Below are 25,548 nucleotides of genomic sequence, written 5' to 3'. Positions count from 1 at the left end.
CAGATAACCCACCATAAAACCAACACCCTCAACATATTCTTGCAAAAACAGGATAAAGGCTCATTGGTTAAATTCTGTCACCTCAAAATGTGGGCTACTTCCTCAATATTTCTACTATAAAGTATAAGACTAGTGAACACACATATTTTGCGGTTTCAGCGCAGTCAAATATCTGCCCATAGTGTTTTAGCCTTTAGAAATATATGAAATAATCTAGTTATTTTTTTGTATTATTTTACTTTAATATTTTATTTCTGATCGTATTTAAGGCAATAATTAACTGAAAAAAAGAGAAATTAAGAATTATCAAGGATTTATGGCACAAGTCTGTTTTCTCCCTCTTGTCTTTTCCTCTTCTAAGCCTCCTCCTGTGGTTCCCTGTCTTTACTCCGCTTTCGGCTGACACATCTCTCTGCATCATAGAGTCTCTGGCTTCAATGATTTCGAGGCAGACTGCTCTGCGGCTCGATGACGACACACGCACACCCCCTCTCATGACGCCATCAAAGAGCGACCGACGGGACTACAGCCTGAACGACTGTTTGCTCCCAGACATCACGAAGAAAACGTTGCACGTGTAACTATACGTTCATGTTTGCGTTTGTGGTTGATTTTATGTCACATAAATCAGTCAGCTCATACAGAAAGCACGTTGAACGGGCAGCGCGCGCTCAAACATGCTGTGAAAGATGGCTAAAGGCGGGATGTCCGTGTAGCTTGTGTGTCATGCTAACGTTACATTTCAGTGTGTCGGTTCTTTTATTGAGTTAATATTGAGTGCAACATGCCGATATAAGAGTGATACATAATACATATTAGAGTTACACAGTAACCCGCTCTCGTAAAGGCTCGAGAAGCTTGAACTAACTACTCTAACCTTCTTCCGGACTACAAATCATACTGGTTCCGGTCTAATCTGGAGCTTCCGTACGGTCTCTGCTGTAGTCTGTCGCGCCCTTCAGAACATGAGCCCTTCACAAGGGGTTTGTAAAAGTCCTCCTTCACTGACTCCTGCGTTAATGTCCTGTTAACATGCTGTTTTGAATAAACTGTTACCTCCTGCTAACACGAACAATATGACCATTGAGTGTCACAGACATCAGAGATGATGCGCAACTGGGCACGTTATCTCATCTTCTTTCAGTACATTGGAACAAAATACAGGTAGGCGATACTGCTGATCACCGCTCACTGTCACTGATAACTTGTGTTATTGTTTCATTCACTGATCAGCATTGTTTCTGCAGTGGGGCGGTCAAAGTGCCTCCACATCAGCTATGTAAGAAAGGCGTCCAGGATCACTTGGAGGTAAGTTTAACTACTGGAAATGACCCTTATTGTCTTATCCTCCAATACACGTGCACTCTTGCAAAACAGAAAGCAGAAAGGGTAGACTAATAGCAGAAGCACCTCTCTGTGTGATGCAATAATATTCATTATTCTACAAATAAGTTTGAAAAAATGTATACTTCAACAAAAACGTCCATCAGCATTACAGACGGTGTCAGCGTCACCACTTTAACAGGTTTACATCAACAATGAGGGATTTAATTACCTGTCATTGGTTACCAAAGATCATTTATCTCAGCAGTCTGAATGTTAGTGATCCTGTGAAGTGAAGTACCAATTAACCAGAGGTAAACCTGCCTTGAACTGGATCCATGTCATTCCTCATCACTTTCTCCCCTTTTATACTGTCAGCTCTGTTTATCTAATACTGCATTTCTAATGAGAGTCATAAAATGGCCCAAAAAAAGCACACACACACACACACACACACACACAGGACAGAGGAAAAAAGATCAGACTTTCCTGTCACATTGCGCTGCAGTTCACAGCTCTACTTTTTATCCCTTTATCTGTGTGTTGATGCAACTTGCCTGTCTGACTATTTGTGACTTCAAAAGTTCAGTAATTCTTTTTTTTGCAATATTAAAACCCACATTTTAAACATCTGTTTGATGTCTTTGATCACTCTCTCTGTGCAGGATGCTATAAGGGGGCTAAAGCCTATCAACCAGGTGTCTCTCTCAATCTCCAGCAGGACAGACACAGGTGTCCATGCCCTCTGTAACTCCGCCCACTTTGACCTCCAGCGTAGGAATGATAAGCCGCCTTTCACCGAAGACGTTCTTGTTAAAGCCCTGAATTTCTACCTGAGCTCGGAGCAGATCAGGTGAGTCAGTTTTTGAAATGTTATTTGCTTTATGTTATTTCTTAAAGCAGATACAATGGGTATAAATTAATGTCCCTGCCAGGGTTAAACCAACAGGTGGCTCTTAAGAATGGATCAAAGTGCGATACCAGGAGACGAAAAGTAAAGAGATCCATCATTGATTAGAAGGGACAATGATCTCTACAACTTACTGATCTGTAGACTTTGACATGTGGTCAGAACTGAACTTTACTAATAGATAGTTGGTCACATAGGACTTAGGACACTGTTGTGTTTGAAACATCAACATCATACATAAATACTGTATGTAGATTTATGACGCTCGGCACCTGGCAAATAACTTTACACTAAACAAATCCTGAGGACATCTTCTGAGAGTAACAGCCACCCAATCTTCACCTGCTATTAAAATGTGATCTGTATCCAGATGTTATTCAAATGTAAAACGTTCAAATCTAGCCTTTGTGTTTACACCTGATGTTTTTAATGCATTCTTGTTATCCTCAATGAAATGAGATCTCGGTCCTCCAGTGCAAGAACCTGCACGTACGTAACCTGAGTTGGCGGTAATTCAGCCCCAGACTCCCTTAAAAAAACCATGGCGTTTAGTGAGTTGTTGAGTCAGGGGGACTTTTTGAACTTTGTGAAACGCTGTCTTCGATAAATTATTAATTATTCGTCCCATCTTGTGAATTCAGCAAATGTAATACATTAAGATATTCCTTTCTTTGTATAAAAACAATTGTTGCTGACATGTAGGCCACTCTATGACTAGATAATATGCCTTGTTAGCAGCAGGTCAGCAGCACAGATGAGAGCAACACAAATCATCACACACGTCATTTTTTACTGTTTATCATTCTCTTCCCACCCGTATTACTTTCATTATTACGCAGTTTAAACAGTACTGAGTGGCGTGTTACTTTAAGCCTTCTCGCATGCACATTCCCTAAATTAGAACCAAAACCTATATTTTATCTAGGCTAAAACAGAATATCTTTATCAATGTTATGTTGTGTACAGATGTTTACAGATATTGAGTTTACATCTGCCTAAGATCTGAACACAATGTGAGCCAGACCACTTCCAGAGACATAAAAATTACTAAATATTTGCTTTAGATGAACCTGGGACATGTTGTGTAAAACCTTAAAGTGCACAAAAAACACCCATACATCTATTCTTATATACAACCCTGCGAGCACTGCCTGAGGACATGCTTCCTTAACAGTAGATCGTTGTGGATATAAACACTCCAACAGTTCACATATAGATGAGGCTGAGTTCACCTGTTGAGCATTTTGAAGGCAGAGAGCAGCAAGAGTTGTGTGTAAGTATTCCAAATCCTTGTTGGTAGTGTCCCATCTTCTCATTTCCCCCCCTTTGCTTTTCTTCACCTAATCTTTTAATCCCTTTATTACACCTCAATGCATTATTCAATGCCATAGTGCCTCTTATGAAATCTTTGCTTTAGACTGCTGTGATCATGCTTCATGATATTTTCGCAGCTTTTCTGTCTGAGACACAAACCGAGAATGTCAGATTCGACAGGCAGAGGGGAGTCAGCGAGAGAGGGTGAGGAGAGACCAAGTTAGAGCACCAAACAGATATTGACAAAGTGTGGATTGAGACGGAGGAGTGAGAGTGTGAAACAGAACGAGCCATTTGGGAGACGGAGAGGGGAGAAGAGAGGGGAGGGAGGAAAGGGAAGCTCCCAGCATCCCGCTAATCCCTAAACCTGCAGAGAGAAGGTTAGAAAGGATTATCCCTGCTCTGCTTTTTGGTCTATAGCATCCATTAGCACACACACACACACACACACACACACACACACACACACACACACACACACACACACACACTAGCTAAATGGAAATTACCTTGTTGATTAGTATGTGAAACCTGCAGAGGAATATACAGCACAAACACACTTTTTGTTCTCAGCGGCGTTATACGTTATGAGGACGCTTTATAAAACAGAATTATTAATGGGCTCTGAAGTTCCTTATATACACTGTGCCAAAAATACGCAACCGCCAGTAATGTTCACACACACTCCCTCTGTTCCGGTTGGATAGAAGATCTCGTTCTTGATCTGGTGATGAAAACACACTGTCAGATCTGGCGCCCCGAACCATCTTTTTCACAGGAGCCCAAAAGAGTTTTTTGTTGCAGCAACAATCAGACTGTGGCTCCTGGCTCGTCGCTTTGGTCTGCCGCCTCCTGAGAGAGAGAGTGCCAAATCAAGATTTAAACGTAGTCTGCACGCTGTAAAAAATGTCCCACCAGTCGCGGGGGTTCACTTGCCGTGGAAAAGGGGCCTCAGTTAGCCTAAAAATGAACAGACCTTTCTCCCATAAGGGGACACTGCTGAGTAGCAAAATGGTGCCATGCCAAACAATGCCCCAGTTCCCAAATGTGTGAGGCCACGCTTTGTACGCTGCTTATGAAAATTTTATGTGTGTGTGTGTTTGTGGTTTAGGGGCCAGGCAAAGGTTGTCACTTCACATTGCAGCAGGCCGTAAAGGCAGGCGCAAGGGTTTCCTCTGCCACGTGTCACACCCAATCTCCTCCCCTGGAAACATAACCTAGTTTCTGCGTTTGTGCGCCGGCACACACAAACACACACACACACACACACACACACACACACACACACACACACATACGCACACACAAACACAGACTGTACATGCAGAAATAGAGACGCATGTGCACATACATGGGACGTGCCTTCTATCTCATCATTGTTAAGTTCTATACACTCCTACATGCTACCAGGCCCCTACCCCTTGTCACCTCCTGCTTTCTCTAACATACAACACACACGTGCTTGAGTGAATGCACACTCTTTGTTTAGTTCTGTGTGTGTCGGTACAAACACAATCACATAGGGACAGCTGGCTGCGGCTCTTTGTTATGTCACTTTACACATGTAAGCATTAAAGATTCTCCGCTCGTCACTGTGTTGTCACTGTACTACTCTATACATCTCTGCCCTATTGACGAGAGGTTTTACTGTCTTTATCAGCTGTGAACATATAAAGAATCACAATAAAATTGGCCATTTGGGGACAGTAGTTTTGTGTTGTGTTGCTCAGTTATGATTTGGACAATTTACATAAAACATTTCGCAGCAGCGAGAAATGAAAACCTTCTCTCTGTCCTGGAAGCTCAAAGGTTATGGAACTTTTTATATTTCCATTTCAGCCAAAGATATGGATGTTTTGTTAAGAGTCACTCTTTACTATACCTTGTATTGTTGTCAGAATAGAGGGATTTCTGAAAAATATCCACATTTGATATCATTTCAGGAAAACACTGAAACATCATTGAGAACAAGTCTTGTGTGCTGTGATAGTAGAAGTAAATAGATAACAAATAGTTCAAATTCCCTTAAACTGGAGACGGACGACTTTTCAAATTCCTCCTCCTAGTGTTTGCCTGTGGTATTACTGTTGTTGCAGATGTTGCAAAGACGGCGTTAGCAAAATGCCTCTTGCTAGCAGCCTGGCTACCGGGGTGGCTGTGGCTCAGGGGTAGAGACACCGTTTTGTTGTTATCGAAAGGTTCAATTCCCCTGGTCTGCATGTTGAAGTGTCCTTGGACAAGATACCGAACTCCAAACTGCTCCTGATGTGCTGGACGGCACCTTGCATGGCAGCCACTGCCCATCAGTGTATGAATGTATGTTGAATTACTATAAGTCGCTTTGGACAAAATGCCCTAAATGTAAATGTCCAAAGGAAATGCCCAAAGGAAAATACAACCATCTCAGCGCTATGGAAAGGCACTGTAAATCACCTGGTTTTATTGATAGGTAGGCAAGTACCTACTAATCTTGTAGAAGGAATGATTTTTTTTATGTCCTGGTGGTAAGAGGAAACTCACATCAACGGGGGAACAGACTTTTACATAACACCATAGTGCTCTCCATCGAGTTAAAGCCCGTCTGTTGTTTTACCTCCGTTTCTATCACTCTCCCTGGTCGCCTTCCCCATCAATGTGATCCTTTTCTACCACAGTGTAGAGTTCCCACAGTTGTTCCAGTTGTTTCTCCATTACTTGTGGTTAGCGACCAGAGGGGAAAAAAACGCCTCTTCCTGTTTTGCAAGCGTAATGGCAGACATGCTTCTTCTGTGCCATAATGGGACCTTGAAGAGTTGAGCCTGGTGGACCGAATAGCGTAGTGAAAGTGAGGTTTATAGGGAACCAATCTATACGTGTATGGTGTCACTTGTTTTTACAGCCATTACACCGTGCAATCGATAATTACTTCAGTTGTTAAAGCACAAAAGTTGAATGTGTGAGTAAGAACATAGTGGATTGTTTTGTGGGGAATGAGTTGCAGTATGCCATTTAACTTAACAAAAGTCATAGATTTCCATACAAGCTGCCAGTCAATGATTTAACATTTTCTAAAAGTTCTGCAAACTTGATGTTATTTGCCGTAGCACCACTCATGAACACAGCTGAATGAATTCTCATTCAGTCACTCACAATTATCATGAAAGCTTGAACAGTTTTGAAAAGTTAGTTAAACCACACAGCCGAATATATTCAAATCTTTTCTTTGTTTAAATTCTTTGTAAAGCTTTGATGTTTAATACCCAGCACTGTTTGGTTCATCGTCTCAGCAGCCACACTTTTCACAAAGTAGCTTCAGTTACATGTGTCGGACTTTGATCAGATGCCAGTTTTGTCACACTCACTCATTAATAGATCCACGCTGGTTGATTCAATCAACATAGGAAATTGTGTCTGACTGCATTGGAGTTATTACGTGATCCATCCCCGCCTGTGTGCACAGATACACAGGAAGTCCCGTGTCAGCCCTGATGGAGTCACATCAGAGAGCTCCAGCCTCTCGAGTCTGTTGTGATGCTTACTGTGTGAGCATGAGCGCTTGGCTCTTTCGGCTTCTTGGCAGCACTTAAAGGGCTCTGAAAACGGGCGTGCTTTTGTGTGAAAAGCTGCAACGTTGGCATTTTGGACAATGACTTGTGCACTGTTTTTCTTGTTGGCAGCACAGAATGAGAGCGTTAACACCATCTGTGTCTGGGGACGGCTTCGGTCTGAGGGAGAAATGATGCTTCTCAAAAACAATGAAGTCTGGTTTTCTAATGCCTTTGTAAACATTCAGAAGAATTAAAATGTTTATTATTATTATGATTTTCAGTGATTCATAAAGAGATTACTGCACATGTCAGACCTACAGTAGAGCTTAGGGCTGGGCAACATATTGATAATTTGTTGTTAACATGATTAATTAATGACATATTATCATCTGAGCTTAAGTTAAGTTAAGTGTCGCAGTATTGCCTAAAAATGTAGGAATATTATTTAAAGCCATATTGGTCAGCCATAGCAGAGCTAAAATTTCTGGGTTTTCGGGCCTGAATAGAGGTCACCTTTTAAGCTAACTGCTCTTTTGTCACTCTGCCAGGGTCAACCGTGCCCACCGCGTGCCTGATCATTTCCATGCCCGTTACCGTGCCCAGTCTCGGACCTACGTCTACCGGATAGCCCTGGGAACCGGCCACCACTCTCTGCTTCCCCTCACAGAAAGCAATCTCTGCTGGACCCTCCGCAACACGTGAGTTATCCTACTTCACACACTGTCCCTCCCTCCCTTCATTCACTCATTGTCTTTCCATCCCTGCCTTTGTGTACATGATGATTTCCCTCAAGAAATGAAAATCAGGCTCAAGCTCTCAGGCTCAATCTAACAAGTAGGTCCAGACACACAGACACACAAACACGCAGACACACCCTCAGTATGCTCCCGCCAAGCCTTGCAGAAACAATGGCACGTTAAACACATGAATAATCCACACGTGCCACGCCGGAACTGCAAATTAGGGCCAGTAAAACCAAGTGTTTTATCTGAGCTGACGTCTCAAAAACAAACAAAGGACACGTAGGGAGAGGACGGAGATGGGGATGAAGATGGACAGCGGCAGAAAGAGAAAGAAACGGATGAAACGGCAAGCGCTTCGTAGCTTAGGCGATGTTCTTTTAGCTGTGATTGGAAAAAGGGAGCATGAAGAAACACATTTCAGAGAGCGCACATATGAGCGTATGTGTGCGCTACACTTTTTTTGGGGAAAAGTAGGGCAAGATAAGCTGCGGGCTTATATACATGCAGAACAACACCCACGCACATTGCTCTGACTGTGTTTATTTTTCTCTCTCTCTCTCTCTCTCCCCTCTCTCCATCCTTGTTCTTCTCTCCAATACATTTTGTCCTTTTTGTCTTTCTCCATCCCTCCCTTGTTCCTCTCTCTCTCTGTCTCTGCCTCGTTATCCCCTCGCTCATTTTGAGCATCCATCTCGTCCTTCCAGCCCTGAGCGCTTCTCCCGCTCTCCTCTCTTTGATCTGCCTCTCCCTCATCATCGCACCCCCCCAATCTCTCCCACTGCAAAAAATACTCATCACTGCTCAGCTTCTTTTCAATGTTGAATTTAGTCGCGGAATCTCGCATTTGTGGAAACAAGTGTAGACCTTTTTTCATCTCTTTACTTTTTCGAGAATGTTTTGAAATCCAGTATATTATCATCATATTGCAGCCGAGTTTTTAAAATCATTAATTGCATTCAAGCATGTAGGCAAACTCTTCACAAATTGTTCAAATGATTCAGAATTTGTATTTGTATTGTTTTAAACATAGCAACTCAACTTATTTTAGCTCAACTTTATATATGTAGCACTCGCCATACAAACAGCCAAAGTGACTCATATAGCAAAACTGAAACAACAAAGACTAAAAATAAGACTAAAAACAAACATCAATAGTTAGCCAGACAAAAAATAGCCAAATTAAGATGAATTCAGTTGAATAAAATAAAATTAACTTAATATTTAATCCAGAATGGCACTCAGTAGAGCACATACCTCTGCCTAGGCCCAACAGTCCCCTTTTAATTCAATCAATCCTTATCCAGTGTCAAATAAAGCTAATCTGCTAGATCTGGATTTTAATTTGGATCTGCCTCAAATTGTACTCACTCATATATATCAGCAACCTACATATGTAAATATGTTTTATTATCAAGATCTTAGCATTATTCCCTGAGAAATGTACATAAATGTCCAATAAGGTCCCATCTTGCAATCATAACGAAAGGAAGAAAGAATTTTGGTTTGGTGAAAAAAGTTTGGTGAGAATCCATTCATTTCAGTGCTCTGTCACATCTTCATTCATGACTCTCATGCTCAAGACTTTAATTAGTGAGTCACGCAGCACACTCCTCCGTTTCCCTGCTCGCTGTATCCCTCCCTCTCTCCCTCCCTCTCTGTCAGATCATATTTAAGCAGAGACAGAGACTGTAGAGAATCTGAGCACCGGGCCCACTCTCACTCGCTGCCTCAAATGAGCCGGTCGCCAACATGCTCCGCTCTCTCACGTGGCACTCTGCATTAGAAAACTTCGTATTATGTAAGTCAGCCAATAAATTATTCTACTTTGAGAGCAGGAACACGGCGGCCTGAAAACCCGCCGGGCCTAATCTGCGCACCAAGTCGGCATGTTAGCTCTTGGGTCATGTTGGAATATCACAATTAATAAGCAGAATTTAATCTCAAAAGTATGTTAACCTCAGCATCCTGTTATTAACACCTATATAAGATGTATTGTTTGTCATGATGCCTATTAAAAAGATGCCTGTCACCAGGGAGCTGGATGTGGGAGCCATGCGCGAGGCCGCCGCCCTGCTGGTTGGGGTTCACGACTTCAGCAGCTTCAGGGCAGTCAACTCTGACATGCCTTTTAAAAGCCCTGTGAAGACGCTGGATGTGGCCAGCATACAGCGAGGAGGGTCTTTCGCACAGTCACACTTCCACAGGTAGGCTAGTTGCACTAATCACATTGGCTCCCAGCACTGATTTTTGGTTAGGGTTGATAATTAGGGTTATTAACATGTTTTAACCTAATAATGATGCTATTCTTAAAAGTTAGCAGCAGACAACATTAGCAGTTACACTCGTCTATTAGGCTTATTTTGGTCTCCAAAATCTGTTTTATAGCTGTTTCCTAACTTAATATTAAACCAACCTTACTTTCTGTTAGATTTTTTATTAGCTTCATATAATACCAAAATATTATCTTGCATATGAAATTGTTTCGGTTTTCTGATCTTACTAACAAGACAGCAAATAAATGTAATTCTTTAAGGATCAAACAAGTCCTTCAAAATAAGGTGATATGGAGGCACATGGGCAGAAGACTAGCCTGTTCAGTTCGGGCAGCAGTACTTCAAACTTGTTTGTGCGTTTTTAATGTACACATTTGTAAGGAATGACCTTTTTGAACTGCTCCTGCCGCTTCTTTTCATCTGCCAATGATGAGCTTTACTGGTTGGACGAGGTGCCAACAGGGACAGAAACCTAGGATGCTAGCATGAACCTCTGAACCCACTGTGCCCTCCAGCAAAGCTTGTCGTTGGCAGGTGAAAAGAAGTGGCAGGCTGTCACAGAGATAGCACATGGCTCTCTGCAGTGTCCCCAGGGCAACAGTGGAGTTAGCGGTAAGACGGTGAGCAGGAAATTGACTATTCAAAATTGGAGAAAAAAGCCATGAAAATAAAGAAATTATGCATGTGCTTTTCCACTCCCATAAAGATCAATCTTGTGTTTCTCAATCTTGCATCAACTGATGCTCAAGAAGTTTGGCAAAGTTTTGAATTATTTACAATCACTCCTCTCAGGGAACTTTGCATGTACAGCCCCAAAAATCTCCCTTTCAAGCTTCAGTTGGACTCAGCGGTGTGTCCGATGTAATCAAAATCACAGGTCAAATGGACACAAAATGTATCTTTTCCAAATGAAAAGGTTAAAACATGTAATAATTTGGTGTAAGAACATGTCCCAGGGTCACTAACATAATAAATATCACTCACACAATATCACATGTGTTTTTTATTATCACAGTAATTAAAGAGAGAGAGAGAGAGAGAGGGCCATGTGGGCTTTGGGAGATTACACATCCAGGGGTCACTCTGCATGCCAAATACCACTTTCATTGGCATTAATTATATGCCTTGAAAATATGGTGCACAATATGGACATGAGCAGCCTGTCAGCGGTTCAATGTCACAAAGCCCCTTTAACCCCCAACACACGTGGTGCATTAACAGGCTGTGAGCATCAGGGTTACAGATCTGGATTTGAAGTGTCCATGGTTTAATCTTTTCATGCAGCGCCATGTGTTTATTTTGAATACTGAATTATTGAAGAGCAAAAGGCTGAACTAAACTTCTAAAACAGACAGCTGTTGTATGTGAGGATGAGTCTGATCTCCGTTCAACATGGTGAACATGGGATGTTAATCCCTCCACAGTTGATGTCACTGTCAAACATAAGCGAACAGTCCTCCATTCGAAGCATCGTGTTGGCCCGACTGTGCATTAGCTGTATGTGTGTTCTGGTTGGAATATATGTTAAATTCAGTGTTCAACCAACTGGAAACTAACTCTGGGTGATGAGTACAAGTATGAATTGGTTGCATTGTACATTATACTATACTTAATATGTCTATTATATTGTAGGTATTAAGTCATCATGTTTTTAAGTCCTTTTTCATTTAGAATAAAATGTTACACACTTAACTTGCACCTAATCACACACACTCAACATCTGTCTTTCTTTCAAAGGCCGCAACTTGCTATTATTTCCACAAATTATTGTTTGATTTGTCATATTTATATTTTCGTAGTTATATTTTAAGTTGATGCATTTATTGTTTATTCGCTAAAAAGCTTTATTATACCTGGTTAAAATCAGTATGTTAGCATTGTTTGTGAGTCTGTCTGCATGGATTAGCATTGTTAAGCCACTTTTCCACCAAGTCATTTCAGTTGAGCCTTGTTACACATTAAAGGTTAAAAGGTCATTTTTGCACGTCCATGGTCAGAAGTTGTGACTGGTACCAAAATAATCACTCTAGTCCTGTTTTTGTTCAGTGTTGCTGTTAGCATAGCTCAGAGCACGGCTGAACAACAGCCTCAGATATCCACTCACATATTTTACTTTCAATTAATTGACAACCTATATATTTATTTGATCTTATGATTTCTTTCTTTGTTTATTTATTTATTTACATTTATTTCTCAGCATTGTCAATATGAGCATATCAGCATATTGATGTAAGCATTAGCTCAAAGCTCCACCGTACAGTCCCACAGTGTCAAAATGGCTACAAATGTATTTTGTGTTAATTAAATAATTGATTAATCAATTCATAATTTAAGCTTAATACTGGGCTGCGAATTGTATTTGTGTCTCATTCTGTCATTACCATATTAAGTTATTGATCAGAGAAGACACATACACAGATGCAACATGAGACACAGCCTTTGTCTGCTCATGAACACATACTGTCCCTCACCAGATTTCATGAGCTAACAGTCCTGCTAGATAAATTGGTTGCTGCACTCCTTATATGTCAAACATAATAATACAGCAAGCAATGACTCAAATTTGCATTTGACCCAATTCCTCCCATGTGCCTGTTTGCTCAGATCACTCCTCAAAATAAAAAGTCAATCAGACTTGGGGGGGCACCATCACTTTAATGTTGAAACTAGAAACATCAATGAAAAGAAAAATTGAATGTCAAATGTAAAATAGAAAAAAAAGGAGAAAAAAATAAATCGCTGTCATATTTTTATGGTACTACACATAATCCTGTTGGGTCTGAGCTGCACTGGCATATTCAGCATGTGACATTTAAACAAATCTGTGCAGGAGGAGGGTCCCCGGCTCTATCTGATGTCTGGCATGAGCCTGAATGTCACATCAGCCTCCAACTCTGTCCACCCAGTGGGGGGAAAGCATTGAAATAGACAACAATAGAGAGATAAAGCAAAGACGTGTCTTACCATATAACAGACATTAGAGGCAGGAGCGGTTATCAGCTGGAATGAATAATTCACCCTCAAATCATGGATCAGTCTTAAGAAATGCATTTTTATAAAAATATTTATCATTTGTAGGCATCATTGTGATCCATACTTGCTTTATTACATCTGACAATTTTTGTTTTCCCTCTGAAATTATATTTGAACCCCAGTAGGAAGATTTTTGACCATTCTTTAGACCGGCACAGTATTGCAATACCAGGTACTATCATGCTTTTGGGACTTCATATTTTAATTGTAATATGTCATGAGAAGTTTAGAGATTATGTTTTAGAGCCCTTTTTTTACCTTCTGCACCAATGTGCAGACCAGGCAAAGAAAAGAAATCTGTGACATTTGTGAGAGTTTTAACACTAGTGTTTTTGTTTTCTTTCCAGAGAAATACCATTCTGGGAGCTGACGTTTACAAGCAGATCTTTTCTCTATAAGCAGGTTTGTTCCTCTTATTGTCCTCATTTACTTTGAAATCTAAGTGGCACCATCTGCTGGTGATGACTGAAAAATATGCATCATAAATATGAGCCATTCAAGATAAATGGACCCTGAGAGAAATGTCCAAGATAAAGGAAAACATACAGTTTGATATTTTCAGTTATGGATTAAAACATGTTAATATTGCCCTGTGCTCCAGGTGCGGAGGATGGCAGGGGCTCTGGTGGGAGTAGGCCAGGGGCGGCTCTCTGTGCCTCAGCTGAAGGAGGTACTGGAGGCTCGGGACTCTCTGGCCTACCCACAGGCCCTGACTGCTCCGGCCCATGGCCTCTTCCTCACCCGGGTGGACTACAAAGAGACAGGTGAGGAAGCAGATCCTTAATGTCTAAAGTCAATTTTTATCAATTTTATACACATTTTGACTTAAAGGTCATTCCATTGTCTTAAAGCGAAACTCTCGCCAAAATGCAACCTAGGCTTTTTTTGTGAATGTACCCACATCAAACCTTCGTGTAAAAGCATAATTACGGCACTAATAGGCACTGTTAAGATTTACCGTATTTTCGTTTCCAGGTCAAACTCATTTTCAATCTGGGACTTTAGCGATGGCATCAAAATTGCTATTTTCAAAACACTAAGAAGGCTCGACACAACATGAAACTTTGAATTGAGAACATTGTTTGTGTACACAGAGTTTGCTAAAAAGAAAGTTTTTGAACAACTCACCTTAGCAGTTGCTTGTTCGCTAGCCGCTGTCCTGCCAGTGAGAAGTGTCGATCACCGAATGCGACGTAACTTGGAGGAGAGTTAAGGTGGAACGCTACTGTCTTCCGGCAACAACGCGATGTGATATCTCCAGAGCATGTGAGCGGCGAGAATTTACGCTCCCCGCTTACGTGTGTGTTCGCTCCATCGCTCCATCGATCAAAGTTATACCAGACAGCTCCGCTCAAAGACCGCTCTCCGCTCACCTAAAATTTCATTCAGCTCCGCTGAAATCGCTCCACGCTCACGCAAATTTAAAAGAGGGAGCAATTCCTGACGTTGCATCTATCTGACCTGTCTGCTTGCTTTTCGAAATATTTTACAAACGCCATCTCTCAACGAATGATCTCTGATGTAGGCTAACCCTTGAAGGCCCACGTGAGTCTGGACTTGTGCATGCCCTAGACTCGTGGAGAGCGGTATCGGAACGGAACTGGAGCAAAACGGAACCATCGCTCTGGCCTTTGGATTAAAACCCGCTCTGTGCTCCGACTATATTTCGCACGCTCCGCTACCCGCTCGCTCCGCTCCGCTCACATGCCCTGGATATCTCACATGACTTTTCCGGCTTTTTATTTTTGTATTGTTTCTTATATGAGGCTCCTATTTCAACTTTTAGGTCAATATTGTTTTTTACGCTAACGACAAAACAATGAATTATCCGTGCATTTATATGGAACTAAGCTTGAGTAGCAGTCCGCCTTAACTCTCATCCATATTAAGTCACATTCGGAGATCAATACTTCTGGCTGGCAGGATGGCGGCTAGTGGGACAAGCAACTGCTAACGTGAGTTGTTCAAAAACACTCTTTTTAGTAAACTCTGTGTACACAAACAATCTTCCATATTACCCCAGCTTGTATCTAATATAAATTTTATCTAAATTATTAGCTTTTTTTGGCAATGAGTCAAGCTCCTCTGTGTGAAAGTTTCTGATTTTTAAACCTACCAATTAACCTTATGCTCTAACCTCTTTTCACCATATACATTTGCACTACCCTTGTTGACAAATTGTAGAATAACCTAACTCACTGTAAAAAGAAACAGTCTCCATCTTTACACTGGACTGGACACCATACATACTACTTAGGTTTATACTAACCTGCTGTGCAAAAAAAAAAATCTCCAAAATTATCTTGAAAACACCTCGACAATTTAGGCATCTACTATTTATACTGAAATACTGCAAACAAGGATAAAGAGTGCCTTAACCATTGAAAAGATAAGTTTTACCACTACATTTTCAGGGATCAGAAAACGTATACTCCAGCTGCGATGTATATTGTCAACTGTTCTCTGCACGAGCCCTGTCATGAATGCCATGCTTGTAAATAGGTCTGTTTTAGGGACTGTTTTCATTTTCAATTAATATGTTGAGAAATTAAATAATTGTTTGGTCTATAAAATATAAAAAATTGTAAAGGATCAGTTTCCTTGACCCAGGGTGTTATCTTGAAACAACATGATTCTTTCCACCCAACAATTCAAACGTCAAAGATATTCACAAAGATGTTTTCAAGTTATCATATAAAACCAACAACAAGCAGCATGTCCTCACTTTTGAGAAGCTGGAACCAGCTAATGTTTGCTAGAAAAAATAAATAGGCACAATCAGTTCAAAATCAAAAAAGTATAAAATTAAATAAAATAGTTTTGTTTCAATCAACCAATCTTTTCATCAACTTGGAACACATACAGTGCTGTGCTTGTATGCACCATCAGTTAGGTGTTGATTGAATTCAGATATTTTTTTAGGTTTCATTATTTCAGAGTGAAAAGATTTTACAGATTTGGTATGTCTTCTTTTCCCCCTCAGACCTGCAGCACTCACCACAGACATCATGCAGTGGAAACTCAGAGGATTGATGCTACCTCACTCAGTCACATCAACAAACTGTATTTCTATACCGCTGTATTCAACAATTGTATTAAAGTTTTATATTTATATGCAGATTTCTTCTTATGGCAGCTTTACTTTGAGTCAGTGGCTCCACACACAAATAAACATCAGAGCACATACAGATGGACATCTACATGTTCTTTTAATCAACATATTAAGAATACATAACTGTGTCCATGAATGCAGCTCAGCTACAGAATACCACACCTTGAACCTATCAATGTCTACACATGACCTTCAGGTTACAACAGACAACTTGCTTCAAGCCTAGTTAGGCGGTATTACTCCTATGTATACATGTATGAACTGGGTTTTGGTAGGTTCTGACATTTATCAAACAAGGTATACAACAGGTGGAGAAGAGTGTTACGTTCTGTAGCAAAAACTGCTGTGTGTGTGTGTGTTTGTCCATGGCTCTCGTACAGTGGTATTACATTATGGATCAACAAAGTGCACACACTCTCACTGATGATGTATACATCCAAATGTCCAAATAAAACTGCATACGTTGCTTCTTCACAGACCATTCTCGTGGATTTTCCGCACACTCTTGCTTGCTTTTAATTTGGCTGCATCTGCTCATTGAGTTGAGTGATTTCCAGCAAGTTGTCTGTAAACAGTCTATTACAAGAGGACCACCACCAGCAGTCTTCTCAGTGCTGGTGGAGGCCAGATGAGGTTTGCACAAGGTTCAGACTGACCAATCACTGCCCTTAAATGTTCCAGCGCATTGATCAAATACACCAGACGTCGCACCGTTTCCATAAATTTCACACAGTCACACACTGATGCAAGGTTAACTGATTAGGCTCACCGTGATCAAAGTGCTGCATCTGTCAAAAAAATTGAACCTCACGAGGAATGTTTTTGCACTTCTTAGAAGTGTTTATAATTCAGTCATACTATGTCTTGAACCTAAAAATTTCAAATATGTACACAAGTACATGTTTTCTATCCATGCGACCATGTTGGAGCAACACAGTGAATCTGATTGGCATAGGTCCTCAAGTCAATTCAGCATTTGGTTTAAAGAAGAGAATTCACACATCCTAAAGACGCCCATAATTCAATATATAATCAAAATTTCAAGTGTTAGCCAGAATATTAAGCCCAATGTCTTAGAATATCAGTAACAAAATCATATGTATATATAATGCACTTGAGGAAGGCATTGCGTATATATATATATTTTTTAAAACTCACAATCCTTAATAACAGCACAGTCTGGGTGAAGAATGTAGCTGAGCTTAACTGGAGACCCTGATTGAAAAGATTGTGTGGGACAGTGAGACACAAAAGGGGAACTGATCACATCAGACCTTAATGGCCACATTTTTGGATTAAAATGAGGTTTTACGAGACAGATGAGGGGAAAAAGAAGACTAATGATTAATGCTCAGTGGTGGCGCCAAGCATGTCCTGATAATGGCTGTGATCGTTTTGTTTTTTAAAATGATATAAATAACATGCATGTGAGATGTGTGATGGCTGATGATCGATTGCTGGCTAAACAGAAATAATTAAAATGAGTTAGTAGTGTATGATCACTCTAGGCAGCCTTGTTTGACTACAGACCCTGATGCTAAAGTTGAGGTTAATTCAGGATTAATTTCTGTCATGTGAGTACAGGTTGATAGTACTTGATAATAACTATCACAGGTTGATAAGTTTGCATAGACCCTTGAAACCCAACCATCACCATCTCAATATCATAATCTTAATGATTAAACTACCACTTGGAGCAGCATACCCAACTTCACCCTTTGTACTTTTGGTCAATACAGAGCACGATAAATGCTGTCATAGTCTACATGATACAGTTACATTCAATTATACTTTGTTCTTTTTAAAATTAAAAACTTTGTGGCACATAGAATGGTTATTACTCTATTCAGGTTATTTGTGAATCTCTTTACAGAGTAGCTTGTATCATGCCACCACTACAGCCAACACCAAAAAGTGTTTATTAAGTCTGTGTGTGTTCAGTAAAACAGAGTCCACTATGGCTGCTTCTGCAGCATCACGATACACAGCAATAAACTGATTCACTTTATTCAAAGAGGTACAAAGAGTGAAATGGGGTATGTTCCAGAGACTTACAAAACATTTGTCTGAGAGGAGACATATCCACGTGTAAACATATGCTGTGTTTGTGGTTTTGCTCTTTCCTCCGACAGCTAAAAAAATAAAAGCATAAAACACTGTAGGAGCGTACAGTCCTTGGAGAGCGAAGAGGCGAAGGGGGGAGTTGGGCCGGCGTTCTTCATGCGATAAATGACGCTCTCTTTAGCTGGCGATTTTCTCAATTTCATCCAGATCATCTGTGTCTAGTTTTTCAATTTTCTTACCTGCAGAGGGAGAAACCATAAAAAAAAAAAAATGGGAGGATTTATTTAGAGGGTTTAAAAGCCACGATCTTCCTGAGTTGAGTAATATTTTTTTATTGTAAAGCTGTCGAAATCAACTTCGTCTGGCTGTTTGTGTGCATAGAAAGGTGTCTACTGTAGCAGCTGCAGACTTACTGAAATGCTCCTGGATCCTGTTAAGGATGTTCATGCTCATCCTGCTATCCACCATGTTGATGGCCAGTCCCCTTTTGCCAAATCGACCCGTGCGGCCAATCCTGTGCAGGTATGTCTCGTTGTCTGGGTTACCATCCTTGTCTACTGGCAAGTCGAAGTTTATCACCACAGAAACCTGCTCGACATCAATACCTGGATGTATGCAACAAGTGTAAAGATGATAAAACGTACATGGGTCGTCCTGGTTTTCCAATGATATTTAGCTGCCATCAAGATGTAGCACAAACAGTGCAGTGTGTGAGTACTTGAACAGTTTAGTTGTAGCTCTGTGCTCTATCACATTATATTTAAAATGAAAAGTTTAATGGATTTAAGGATGTTTAAATCCAATGACCCACACACTTATTGCCCTTTCATATACATATGGTCAAAAGGGGCTACAGCTCCTGCACCTTGGACCACAAATGAATGTGAAGACCCCTAGCTCTAAATCTGTAAAGAAATCCTTCTCAAGTACAAAGCTGTGGAAAAAAAATTGAAAATCAGTCCTTACCTCGAGCACAAACGTTTGTGGTGACCAGGACCTTTTCCTTGCCATCTCTGAAGCGGTCGATGACAGCGGCCCTCTGTTCCACCTGCATCTCACCACTGAGCAGCGCCACCTGGTGGCCCTCTCTGGACAGCTCCCCTGCCAGCCACCCTGCAGTCTTTCTTGTCTGAATCACAGAGAGGAACGTGCTGTTAACTACTTGTTAAATATGATAGGACTTGGACTTGCACCCATAGTGACTCTTGAGTCAGTCTTCTCCAACAATATGGACCTAAGGTATGCCTTGTGTTGTTTTATTGATTGATGACAACGATGTAGATATTAAATCTTCATGTTTTTTTTCCTGTTTAACCACTGCTGTGAACGTGTTTTCAGGACCATCCTATATATTACACTGGGTTTGGGCTGAGGCTTTGGTCTAGTAACTGTTCACCAGATGTGTGGATGAATTCTTGAAATGTCTTGAATTGTTTTTCTGCTCATTGCTATTACTTTGTCATTCAATATATATTCAATATATATCAAATATATGTGCACTGTACATTTGGTGTTTTTTGGGAACCTAGCCTAACCTACCTTTTTTTAACCTGAAATAACAGCTTTAAAATCATGTTGATGTTACAGTGTCTTCCAACAGGGTGAAGGCGTCTCTGTCTCAGCCCCTTATCACTTGTTTCTGCACTATATAACTTCAGTGAGATCGCAGGACCACAGTATTACATATGTGATTACTTCAAGATACAAGTTTTCAACATATAACATTGTTATGATATAATGAGTTTAGTTTGTAGTTAGCACCTACATTACATCCGAAAAAGTCTTGCAGACCCGGGATTTATATTTTGTCAGGGGTGTTGCACAAAATGCCAATTTCTAAATAATGTTATAATGCATAATGTTGTTTTAACGTGCTCATCATTTGTCTCACCATCATTTCTGATTGTTTTCTTATGGTACACTTCAACAGGGTTTATTTGCACATAAATATTGTACCCCTTTGTACAGGTACTTGTAAGACATGTCTCTGTACCAATTTCATGTCTGAAGAAGGCGCTGTGCAAAGGGACACATGGAGATAATAAATGCTCATAAGAGCAATATCTTATGTGTAGACTATTTTTCCACCTGTGATTCTGTTCAACACCTTGCGTTTAACTTGTTTGGGTGTGCGCAGTTTTTTTAAAACTTTTTTTTGTAACCGTTTGCTGAACTTCTTCACCAGCAAAGAAGGTGTTCATGTAACCAAAGATGCAAACACAACTTGGCAACCATAGCTGATTTACAAGATGGCCTTGGTTGGAAAGTGTTGGTAAAGTAAACCAGTAAGTTGGTTATTGGTGCCAAGTTATTTCTTCACCCAGAGGAAAAGCTTTCCAAGAATAACTGAAGAGCAGGTTTTCTTGACATTATGATAGGATTACAGAAGATATACTCAACAGGGATGTGTATTTTGGTGAGAATCTTTCTTAATGCAGCTCATGTCTCTAAATATGAAGTGAATGAACTCACATGGCAGAAGATCATGGCCTGTGCAATGGTGATGGCACCGTAGATGTTACAGAGGGCTTGGAACTTCTCCTCCTTACTGTTGCACAACACATAGTACTGTTTGATGGTATCCAGCGTCTCCTCTTCTCTCTTCAACTTGATGATATTGGGATCAGGCACGATGCGCTGGGCAAAGTTCCACACTGTCTCTTCAAATGTGGCAGAGAAAAGCAACATCTGGCAGTTTTTGGGCAGCATCCTGTGTAGCGGAGAAGAGAAAAGTGAAATTGGTCGAAATTTCCTAACAGGTACTTTTTATTTATTGCTAACTGCCATCATTTTTCTCTACACTGTGTTGGTGTTTATTATGACCTCTGGATGCGGATGCTCTGGTCCTGGTGACCCTGTGTGGCAATCATGACATCAGCCTCGTCCAGCACAAACACCTTGATCTTCTTGGGTTCGATGAACTTGAGTTTACCGCACCAGTCAAGCATGGTACCAGGTGTGCCAATAACGATCTGTTCCTGCGGCTTTATGCCCCGCTGCACTGAAACGTTTACAAGAAATAAGCACTCATCAACAGAATTCAAATATAAGGCTACATTCAATTGAGTAACTAACAAGTAATTATGATTAAAACTTTTTTTTTTGTATTTAAGCGTGTCAATGTAGCAGTGTAGAGATCAGAGAAGCCTTACATTTGTTTCCTCTGATGGCGTAGAGTAATTTGACCTCTGGGTAGTGTTGGCCCATCTGCTCAATTACCTTGCCAGTCTGAAGTGCCAGTTCATATGTTGGTGACACACACAAGCACTGATGGAGAGAAAGAGATGAAATGGGGCGAAAAAAAGACTTTATGAGTTGATAAATGCTCTTGGCATTTAGCAAAGGTTGTCATGGACAATAATTATTGCAAGAGATGGGTAAAAGGAGGCCACAGATTTGCTGAACAGCATTTCACATGTATCAAGATTTCAATTACAGACTTTTTAAGTGAAACCAACCTGAGGATATTTGTTGTTGGGATCTACATGACTGAGCATGGCAAGGACAAAGGCAGCTGTTTTTCCTGTTCCTGACTGCGACTGGGCAATTAGATTCTGTGGACTGAAAGTAACGTGGAATTAGATCCCATACAAAAGAAGTGAACGAAAGGTGGTATTAGTTTACTGTAACTAATAAACCCTTGTCACCTGCAAAAGGTGTGATAAAATTTATTTCAAACAGAAACTATTTGGCGTGAGAAATTTCAGTGAGCTTCAAAAGATTTAATGCTTTGCTTAGAGGACTACACAACATTTCCATACAGGGCAAAGTGTACTCACGGTTCGGCCAGCATCATGGGTAAGGCAGTCTCCTGGATTTTGGATGGCCGGTTGAAACCCATGGCGTACACGCCCTGGAGCAGCTGTGGTTTGCTGCACACAGCAGAAAATGGAAATACAGATGTCATCCATTCAAAGAGCAAAAATTAAAACAAAAAAATCTTGCTTCTTTTCTGACTACATGCATGCGTCATTCATACAAAAACTGACTGACAGCTGATTAAAAAATCAATATGCTAGGCAGCTAAAATATTGTCAGACAACAACAGATGAGTGGACAAGTAGGAGATCCACTTACAGTCGCAACTCCTCAAAAGACTTGACGGAGTAGAGCGGAGAGTTGGGATCCTTCTGAAGAACTTCCACTTGATTGGTGTTATTGACGAGATTATTCCGTATCAGCTTGTTTAGCAACGACTGTGCCGCTTTGTCCTCTGAAAAAAAAAAGTTTCAATGAGCGACACAAACAATAACAATCGAGAATGTCATGCAGCTTCACCAGAGGATGGATATCTTAAGGACGTGTGCTTAATGAGCTGCATACCTTTGTCGTCATCCTCTGCGTTTGTCTTGTTCTTCCCCTCAGCTTCTGACTTTGCAGCTGCACTGCTGGAGTCTGTCGCATTTGCTGTCGTCGTCCCTGGCAATATCACGAATGAAACTTGTGTTTACATCCAAACATTTGTTTTTCTTTGTATAAACCAGTTTTCTGACTTTTATCATTTAGAAACTTACCATTTTCCTCTGATTTCTCGTTTAGCTGAAGGTGACCGATCTGAAAGAATAGAAAGTTTATAGAGTTGTTCGGCTGAATAAATATATCTAATAAAAAACATTTTTTAAAGTCAGGGCTAGCCCCAGTTTATGCCTATCGTGATAATACATACTGGCAGAGAAAAAACTCAGACTGAGTCATGAAACTTTATTCGTCAGTATCGCTATTTTAGAGCCTCTTGCATGACTAGCTTGTTAGCCAGTTAACTGCTAACGCTAGTAGCTGATCGAGCACGCAGCGACTGAGCTGAGGCTAGTTAACTTAGCTCTCACGACAGGTCGAGGCCACCCGGTAGTTTCGTTTATAAGTCCGAGTTAGAGAGCCACAGGAGCCTGTTTATTCACTGACATCGCTGCCGTTTAACAGCTACAACTGTAAGGAACAATGCTGAGCGGCTAATCTACGTTTACAGGTTGGCAGAACAGGCCAATGCATCATTAAAACAAGCTAACAACACGTTAGCTCGTGTTGCGTAAGTTAAGGTTTACCGATTCCGCCGCGGCTTCTTGCTCGTCCACCGCCTGGGCCCAGGAGTCCGTAGCCATTGTGGTACAGTTTTCTTCTTTTGTTTATTCACTGAGGATAACTCAACCAGGAACGCAAGCTCAGCGTGAGGAGTCAGTAATGTGAAAGTAACTATTCACCACAATGGCGTGCCGAAACGATTCTGGGCACCTGTGCAACCGCTTACAAGTCCGGGTAGAAAGTGCCGAACAATAACAGTTCCCAGGGTGTGGAAAGTTCCCACCAGACTTACAAAATGAACATGCGTGACTGTCAATTAATGTCAAACATTTAACATAAACAATTAAATGTAATGACTTCAAAACTTTGATTTGAACCTTTTTGTGAAGATTGGGGAGACTGGAGGATTGAACGTCAGGAACCACTACTCTGCTGAGCCTGTGGGTGGCGCCAAATGCGTGTGCATAAACTCAGGCTTCCTGTGCAAATAAAACACACACACACACACACACACACACACAAAAACTGACAACAACGATGATGCAGGTTTGTTTACTTATATGCATACAAGGAAAGAAAACAAGTAATTCTGGATTACTAATCAGGAAACAATGTATCTAGATGGCCTAAATATTACACTCTTACAATGTGGCAGTTAGGTTGTAGAGATTTGATTTATCGCAGATTTATGTGGTGGTGTGCAGTGCCGACATGCAATATGAACTGGATTGGTTAGGGCTCCTGCAATTTGACCTAGTGACCTTGCCTAGGGGCCATGTGTCAAAATCTAGTTAAAATACCTATAAACAATTTTAGCTGATATCATACTTTCACCATGCATTTCCCCAAATAAATGTGTACGTAGAGTAATGTAATGGTCCAACTCTGGAGAAAGCCTCAGCAGTTAGATGTGCTGAAATGAACTGAGTGAAGCTGAACGGATTCATGTTGGGTTTAAACATGTTTTCAGTTCAGTCTCAGTTTCCAACATTTCACTGTTTAGAAAGAAAATGTGAATGTTAAATGTAGTGCTGTTTTGATTATTCAGTTATTTCTGGGATACATATTGGACAAGGAGTAATGGGTATTGGCAAATGACACATCTTTCTCTTATAGTCTTTCATCTGGTCCCATGTAAAACTGGTCCCTGTAAGAAAGGTCTAAAATCACACGACAGCCATTATTGCACAAATGACTTGTTCAATGCATGTTTGTGTATCAGAAGCTTTGCATTGTTTATGTACATCGAGGACAGTGAACATGAGCTACATATTTATATCCGTTCACTGCATGCTGTGGATGTAGTGTGTTTTCACAAAAGAAAAGACATGTTGGTGTAAAGCCTGTTTTAGAATGACTGCATCAGTGAAAGCCGTGTTGAAATAATGAGGGGGGAGAATCCCAAATATAATGACCACCACACTGAGAAACTCAGGAGCATGAATGAATTCCTGTGATGCAACCAGTGTATCATCATCATTAAACAGTAACATCCACAACTGAGTGAGGGAGACGAGGATCCCGTGAGGAAAAACTCCCTTTGAAAGTGCAAATCACTGCAGTTTTTGAACTGCATTTTTCACCACTTAAACTTTGAAGTCAAACAACAAATCCAGCATACAATTATTAACCATGTTTTTAAAATGTTTTGGAGGAGCCTGAGGTATTTGTAAAAGACACTTTAAGCCAGTGATCTCTGTCTTTCTTTAGAATAACAGGATTATGGCTGGTTTAGCGCATGTGTATGCGGGAGTATGTATTACGTGGAGGAGACATTAATCTGTTTACACAAACACACGTGGGAACTCGTGTGCCTTTTTGCAAGTTCCCACAATGTAAATCATTCAACTTTAGGATTGGTGCTCGGTTTAGAATAAGTTTAATGTTAATTTTAGGTTAGATATAGTAAGACTAAGGGGAAAATGCACACTCCACATTCTCACTGTGAGTCAGATTAGAAGATTGATGATCTTCTTAGGTCTGCACAAAATATTTGAAGCTACAGCCAGTGGCATTTTAGCTACATTTCATGTAATCTGCAATGTAAAAAGTCACTAAATTATCAATTAAATGTAGTGGAGTAGAATAATTGCCTCCAAAATTTATAGAGAAAAATATTCAAGGAAATACTAAAGAAAAGTACAAGTACCTCAAAAGTGTTCAGTACTTGAGTAGATGTACGTAGTTAAATTCCATCACTGTCTTGTACTTTGTTTGGATTAAACTAATG

General features: G+C 40.6%; 2 protein-coding genes across 3 annotated transcripts; one reads left to right on the top strand and one right to left on the bottom strand.

The window, feature by feature from the left end:
• Positions 1-422: 422 nt before the first annotated feature.
• Positions 423-16,241, top strand: pusl1 (pseudouridine synthase like 1). 2 transcript variants are annotated; one of them, XM_030420204.1, is made up of 8 exons: positions 482-1,164; positions 1,248-1,308; positions 1,989-2,176; positions 7,623-7,772; positions 9,851-10,021; positions 13,471-13,525; positions 13,725-13,887; positions 16,107-16,241. In XM_030420204.1, the coding sequence occupies exons 1-8, from the start codon at positions 1,106-1,108 to the stop codon at positions 16,154-16,156; spliced, it is 897 nt and encodes a 298-aa protein (XP_030276064.1). In that variant the 5' UTR covers positions 482-1,105; the 3' UTR covers positions 16,157-16,241. The 2 variants fall into 2 exon arrangements, with proteins under 2 accessions (XP_030276065.1, XP_030276064.1); XM_030420205.1 differs by lacking the exon at positions 1,248-1,308 and having other exon boundaries at positions 423-577; positions 2,042-2,176.
• A 1,977-nt stretch (positions 16,242-18,218) lies between these two features.
• LOC115583406 (ATP-dependent RNA helicase DDX19B) lies at positions 18,219-23,568 on the bottom strand. The gene is made up of 12 exons (XM_030420203.1): positions 23,342-23,568; positions 22,814-22,853; positions 22,623-22,718; positions 22,377-22,512; positions 22,079-22,171; positions 21,758-21,860; positions 21,452-21,566; positions 21,123-21,300; positions 20,772-21,009; positions 19,266-19,428; positions 18,713-18,904; positions 18,219-18,538 (listed from the first exon to the last, which is right to left on the bottom strand). Exons 1-12 carry the CDS (start codon positions 23,396-23,398, stop codon positions 18,477-18,479), a joined length of 1,473 nt encoding a protein of 490 aa, XP_030276063.1. The 5' UTR covers positions 23,399-23,568; the 3' UTR covers positions 18,219-18,476.
• Between the last annotated feature and the right edge of the window lie 1,980 nt (positions 23,569-25,548).

Source organism: Sparus aurata, chromosome 6 (assembly GCF_900880675.1).
Source record: "Sparus aurata chromosome 6, fSpaAur1.1, whole genome shotgun sequence".
Taxonomy (NCBI): domain Eukaryota; kingdom Metazoa; phylum Chordata; class Actinopteri; order Spariformes; family Sparidae; genus Sparus; species Sparus aurata.
This window is presented reverse-complemented; position numbering and strand designations above follow the sequence as displayed.